At 38.5% G+C, this 6,984-nt stretch overlaps 1 protein-coding gene across 1 annotated transcript; it reads left to right on the plus strand.

Annotated features, from left to right (window-relative positions):
* The first annotated feature begins 2,222 nt into the window (after positions 1–2,222).
* LOC127679997 (Kruppel-like factor 18) lies at positions 2,223–4,155 on the plus strand. The gene is made up of 2 exons (XM_052175557.1): positions 2,223–3,164; positions 3,403–4,155. Exons 1-2 carry the CDS (start codon positions 2,223–2,225, stop codon positions 4,153–4,155), a joined length of 1,695 nt encoding a protein of 564 aa, XP_052031517.1.
* The last annotated feature ends 2,829 nt before the right edge of the window (positions 4,156–6,984 follow it).

The following is a 6,984-nucleotide window of genomic DNA, read 5'->3' on the forward strand; positions in this document are numbered from 1 at the left end:
ATCTGCCATCACTTCAGTTTTTGATCTTAGCCATTCTGATTGGTAAGAGGTGGAGTCTCAGGGTTGTTTTGATTTGCATTTCACTGATGACTAAGGATATTGAACATTTCTTTAGGTGATTCTTGGCCATTTGAGATTCCTCAGTTAAAAATTCTGTTACTCTCTGTAACCCATTTTTAATAGGGTTATTTTGTTCTCTGTGTTCTAATTTATTTATTGAATATATACTATATATACTATATTGAATAGATAGAGAGAGACTGGGCAGGCATGACTTATCCTTGATTTTGCTGAAATTGCTTCAATTTTCTCGCCGTTTAGTTTGATCTTGGCTACTGGTTTGCTTTTACTAGGTTTAGGTGTGAGCCTCTTTCTAGAGCTCAAGAGTTGTTCTGATTCTTCAGATTTATCTTTGAGAAAGACCAGGGTAAATCCTACCACCTACTATGTCACTACTTAGGGCATGAAGAAAAGTCCAGTTTTGTCCTGCTTAGACTTATGAAAAAGATTTCAAGGAAACTTTCTACATTTTGCCACATGTTTCAGTCAATATTTGGATGATTTTATTCTCTTCCCATAATTGTTATTATTATTTAATAATCATAAACAAAAATATAGAATTTTTTATTTATAAATTTATAAATTTAAAAAATATAAAATATTTTAAAACTGAGGGATGTTGAATGGTATCAAGTAGAGAGTACCCTGCAGCTATGTTATATGATAATGTTAAGAAATAGAGACCTAAGCCAGTTTTCAGGCAAATATTTTCCATCTCTGCAAGTTAGAGGCAAAAGAATTCTCATTTTGAGACTAGATTGAAGTAGTAAAAGACTTTTAAAAAACCAAGTTGCCTTGTAACATCTTGGAATCTTCTTGGTGGGAGGAGGTCCCCAGTTTCCTGGGAGAGGGCTGGATGTTGAGCAGAACACCTAATAAGTGTTTTAATCAGTGATGCTTTTGTAAAGATACCATCACAAAACACCAGAGGATACTTTTTAGAGCATTTTCTAATTGATGAAAAGGTGAAAGATTGTACTAGCAGTTGCCAAGTTTTAATTTCATGTATTATAAGTTCCTGAATTAATTTCAAAAGTATACCTATCCATCCAAACTTTACACTTATTTTTTCAATCTACATGTTGTGACAAATCATATTGATGGTAATGATGAAGATGGTAATTATGATGATGATATGATTTCTATTTTTCTTTCACTTTTTCTCTTTCTCTCCTTTCTTTGTTTCTTTGTTTCTTTCTTTCTTAAATATTTGATGTCATCACTCCATTTTTTAAATTTAAAATTAGATTTTTCTTTCATTTTGTCCATCCTTAGACCAGGTTCCGTGAGCTGTGTGGATATAATCCTAGACAATGTGGTCCTATTGTCAGTATGCTGACAGTGAACCTGTCTCTTTGCATTAGTCTATATTATTTGAGTAACTTGATGGGACCCCATAGAAGAAGAATACTAGAGAATGCAGCAGATTCCTTCCTCAGGGAGACTTGCCTGGATTCAAAATTGGCCACACCAGGTCATGTATTGAGATTCCCATTATTGAGATTACCATCATATGCACTATAACTCTCCATTGCAAGAGGTTTCAACAACACCATACAATATTATATTAATTTACAATCTTCATCCAAAACAACCCTCACATGAATTCTACTACTGCTTTACAAACCCACCACAATTGCCCCCAAAAATCCTATACCACATTCTCTTCCAAGATGGATGAGTACAATATTGAAGGTGCGCATTGGCCATTAAGTAAATGGTAGTAGGCAAGCTAACACACAAGAACCTAAGAGGCTGGTTACCTGGGAGCACCTTCTGAGTTCTATGAGCCTGGGATGAAATGTTTAAACAAGCTCTCTAGATATGAGGCCCTACCCACTGAAAGGTATGGTCTACCAAATCATAGAATCATAACTTCTGACCACCTCAGGATGAGTTTTACACAAGGAGACCTCAGAGCAATAGAGTTGAATTTTACTTGACCATTCCACATTCATCAGAACCAAAGAACGTGTGAAGCCCTGGCATCCAGCACACATTTTCAGCCTTCTTTCTACCATGTAACTTCTGTCTGTCCACTGAATGTGTGTATTCTCAAGGACTTTAAGCTCTCACAGTGGCATATCTAGTTCAGCCCAGTGTTCTCCTTTTCCCAACAGTGTAAGAACATGGAGAGTTCCTACACCTTCTGTGAAGCCTATATGGAGATGGCAGAAAACACAGTTGCTTCCCAGCCAGGATCCTGGAATACCCAACCTTCCCCTATGGAGTCCAGCCAGCTTATTTCAGGTCAGAGCTCAGATATGCCTACCTGGAAACAAACAGTGATGGCATCAACATCCTGTAGCAACCAAGATGCAGCCTGTACTCTGAGTTCAACAGCACACCTGGGAGAAGCCAATGATTTCCTGTTTGGAGAGCCAAGTGAGACCTCTTTTTGGTACCAGCAAGTTGTGTCTGCTGAGCAGAAAATCTCCCCTGCAGGCCCTCAGCACATGCAGCTCAACAGCACCCCGAAGACATGCCTTTCTCATTCCCAGAAGAGAGCAGAACTTGACACCAGGGATACTTTCTACAATGAAGGCTACTGGAAGAGGACAATGAACTCTGACAAGACTCTCTTGTTCACAAATACAGAAATGTGTTTGAATCCCAGGATTAACTTTGGTAATCATCAAAAGGTGCTTTCAGGAAGTCATGCTCTCCAGGACCCAAATGTAGATCACTCCCTTGCTTCTAAACATGACCAGATTTTCAGTGGTGAACATGAGATGCCTTTCCATGGTAACCAGACCAACTACAATCAGGTGACACCAAGGAATGGAGGGCATCTGACTCTCTATGGGAATCAGATGACATCACCCAGTTATACACAGGCCCTTTATCCCAATCAAATCATAACATCCTTTTCTGAACAGAATCGTTTTAGGAATCACCAGGAGAGCCCAGTAGCTGACAATGAATACTATGGAGATCAGATGATACTGCCAAATGGAAACCAGGTATTCTCTGAGCCTCAGATGAGAATTAACTGTGACCAAACAAATGACCAAATGAAATCCTACAGTGTTCAGAATGTCTCCAAAGATCAAGAGAATCTCCTCAGTGGTGAGCACTCCCTCAGGAAAACTCTTCAGCTTCCAGTTTGGTCCAGGTACAACATGCAGAGATGAAGTTAGACACCAAGACCAAGAGCCCAGTGTCCCGGAAGAACCCTCATCCTTTGAAGAGCTTCGCCTGTACCTACCAGGATTGTCAGAAATCATACAAAAAGTCTCACCACCTCAAAAACCACATGAAGAAACACACACGTCAGAAGGATTATGCCTGTGATGAGCCTGGATGCAAATGGAAATTCTTCCGCTCAGAAGATCTCAAGAGACACAAGCAAAAGCACAGTGGGGAGTGAATCACCAGGTATCAATTTCAATTGCTGGCCAGTCTTTCTATGAGTTTCAGAAAGAGACTTCCAGTTTTGACACAACTCTTCATGGGTATAAGAGGACAACATACAGTCCAGAAGAGAACCTGGCTAGCCATTCAGAGACAAGTCCCAGTTCTGAAGAGATATTCTATTTGGGTCAGATAAAGACCTCTTTTGATGAAAATGTCTGCCCAAGTCAGAATGGAACACCCAATCTGGAAGGAAGCCTTGATTGGCAGGTGACTTCACTTAGTCCCCAAGCCTCATATGTGGATGAAAACCCTTATCCTTCAAGTTCCCCTTTGGTCCAAAGACAACCTCAGGAAAACTCTTCAGCTTCCAGTTTGGTCCAGGTACAACATGCAGAGATGAAGTTAGACACCAAGACCAAGAGCCCAGTGTCCCGGAAGAACCCTCATCCTTTGAAGAGCTTCGCCTGTACCTACCAGGATTGTCAGAAATCATACAAAAAGTCTCACCACCTCAAAAACCACATGAAGAAACACACACGTCAGAAGGATTATGCCTGTGATGAGCCTGGATGCAAATGGAAATTCTTCCGCTCAGAAGATCTCAAGAGACACAAGCAAAAGCACAGTGGGGAGAGGCCCTACCCCTGTGACATGTGCAACAAAAGCTATTCCAGACCCGATTATCTCAAAAAGCATCAGAGGATCCATCTTCAAACATCACCCACTACTGCAACCTGAATGCCCACTCCCCTCCCCATACCATATCATATTACACTAACATATTTCTTCCTTCTTCTCAGTCACCATACCTGACCACTAATCAAGTACTTTGGGGATAATAGTGGGCCCCAGCAATGGACTCACTCAAATATTCCCAGCAGATTTTTTTTCAAGGAAAGCAGAGATGTAATGACAAACGTGTAGCTAGCCTGAATCAAAATTGTATACACTGAAATTTTATTATCAATTAAACATAAAATTATAAATACTTTAAAAAGTAGGGAACTTTTCATTGTCTCAGTTCACATTCCTGAATTTGAAATCAAATGCCATGTTCATAATAGGAAGACATAATAACTTCAGTGTGTTCAAAAAATGTTTGCTTGAAAATCACTAAAAGTGATAAACATGCTGCCTCCAACTCAAATATTCACAAAACACATGTGTGACAAAGGAAGTGAAAAATCTCAATATTATGAAAATCCAACAGTCCAATTGAACTAGATGTGGAGATATTTCCCTGAAGAAATTTAGGTGAATTCAGACAAGTGAAGAAGAGTCATTGTGCTTGCCCAATGCAAAATCTCAAATTAAAACCACACTCATGTATTATCATATACAATGGCAAATACAAAAACAAAACAAACACACAACTTTCCTCCACCCAACTTGAAAATCCTAAAGATAGACTATATTCTGGGTAATGCTCTATTTAACACATTCCAAAGGACAAAACAACAAACCAGAAATTAATTCCATCAGATAGAGCAGTGGCAGGGCCTGTGAGACTTTTTGTTTTTCTTTTGTATTTATTGTTTAAATTTTTATTAGATATTTATTTTATTTACATTTCAAATGTTATCCCCTTTCCACTTTTTCCCTCTTTTTCCCTCACTTTTCCACATGTGCAAGGACTTTTCCTCTCATTGACACCTGACCACCCCATCCTCTGCTACATATGCAACTGGGGCCATTGGTCCCTCCATGTGTACTCTGTGGTTGGTGGCTAAATCCCTAGGAGCTCGGGGAGTCCTCATTTGTTCATGTTGTTATTCCTCCTATGGGGCTGTAAACCCCATCAGCTCCTAGGGTCCTTTCTCTTGCTCCTCCATTGGGAAGCCTGTGCTCAGTTCAATGGTAGGCTAAGAGCATCCACTCTGTATTTGGCAGGCACTGGCAGAACCCCTCAGAAGACAACTATATCAGGCTCCTGTCAGCTAGAACTTCTTGGCATCCACAATAGTGTCTGGGTTTGGTAATTGTATATTGAATGGATCCCCAGATATGGCAGTCTCTGGATGGTTTTCCTTCAATCTGCTACACACTGTCTCTGTATATCCTCCCATAGGTATTTTGTACCCCTTTTAAGAAGGACCAAAGTGTCCACACTTTGGTTTTCCTTCTTCTTGAACTTCATGTGGTCTCTATTATATCTTGGGTATTCCTGCCTTCTGGGGCAATATTCACTTATCAGTGAGCATACCATATGTGTTCTTTAGTGATTGACTGGTTTAAGTCACACAGAATGTTATTTTCTAGCTCCATCCATTTGCCTAAGAATTTCATGAAGACATTGATTTAATAGCTAAGTAGTACTCCATTGTTTAAAGGTACCAGATTTTCTGTATCCATTCCTCTCTTGAGGGACATCCTGGCTCTTTCCAGCTTCTGTCTGTTATAAATAAACCTGCTATGAACCTAGTGGAGCATGTGTCCTTATTACATGTTGGAGCAATTTCTGGGTATAGGCCCAGGAGTGTTATATCTGGGTCCTCAGGTACTACTATGTCCAATTTTCAGAGGAACTGCCAAACTGATAAATAAATAAATGGAAATCTAACTACTGTGAAAAAGTTAGCAACTGAAATTTCATTTAGACACACTAAAAGAGGTCAATCTGTTTCCTTCAGTGGAGTCACACCAGACAGATCAAGCACTACAGTGAAGGCCTCATGTTCAGAAGTAGGTGACTTACCAAAAATGGGTTACATGTGATTTTGCATGTGTGCTTTTTTTTTAAATTACAGGTTAGTTTTCTTTGTTTTGTTTTGTTTTTTTTTTGATGCTTTTGATTTTTTTTTGGTGTGTGTGTGCATTAATTTTTTTGTTTTTTCTTTGGAGAAGGAACTTAAAAGTTGGGTGGGAAGGAACAGGAATACAATCTGGAAGGAGTTAGAGGAGGAAAAGAATATCTTAAAAATATATTTAGATTTAAAAATGTTTTAAAGTATGAAGTATATTATGAAAATTTAAATATGTGTAGTTCAATGTATTTTAATTATAAGGCAATTAATAAAAGTGCTGTTATATCTGTAATGAGTTTTCTTACTTGAATATTTATTTTTATTTAATAACTTATTTATTAAATTTCTCTATTAAAATAAATAAAATATATCCCTAAATCTATTGAAGTTAAAGAATTACATGAAATTCTGACAGTACAATGGTATGAATGATTGTCAAATTATATATGAAAAAAGATTGTAATTATTTATTAGTAATAGTAGATGGAAAACACCATATAGTCTTTAAGCAATTAATGAAAAAACAGGCAACAACAACAATAACAGAACATGCAAAGCCATTGAGATAAGAGATATTAGTGTCCTGTCCAGAACTGCCAGGCTAACAGAATAGGTTTGATGGGAAGAAGTGATTCCAACAATGCAGCTACAGAGACTTGATGTCACAGAGAGGAATTTGGTCTTGTAATGATATCAACAACATTTTTTTCCTCCACTGGATATTTTCTTTATTTACATTTCAAATGTCATCCCCTTTCCAGGTCTCCTCTCTGGAACCCCTATCCCATCCCTCCTCCTCCTGCATCTCCACCACCCACTCACC

Source organism: Apodemus sylvaticus, chromosome 3 (assembly GCF_947179515.1).
Source record: "Apodemus sylvaticus chromosome 3, mApoSyl1.1, whole genome shotgun sequence".
Classification (NCBI taxonomy): Eukaryota; Metazoa; Chordata; class Mammalia; order Rodentia; family Muridae; genus Apodemus; species Apodemus sylvaticus.

Coding starts and splice junctions, on each gene's coding strand:
- LOC127679997 (XM_052175557.1), top strand. CDS start 2,223: ATGGAGATGGCAGAAAACACAGTTGCTTCCCAGCCAGGATCCTGGAAT. Junction 3,165..3,402: donor GGAAAACTCTTCAGCTTCCA/GTTTGGTCCAGG, acceptor AGATCTCAAGAG/ACACAAGCAAAAGCACAGTG.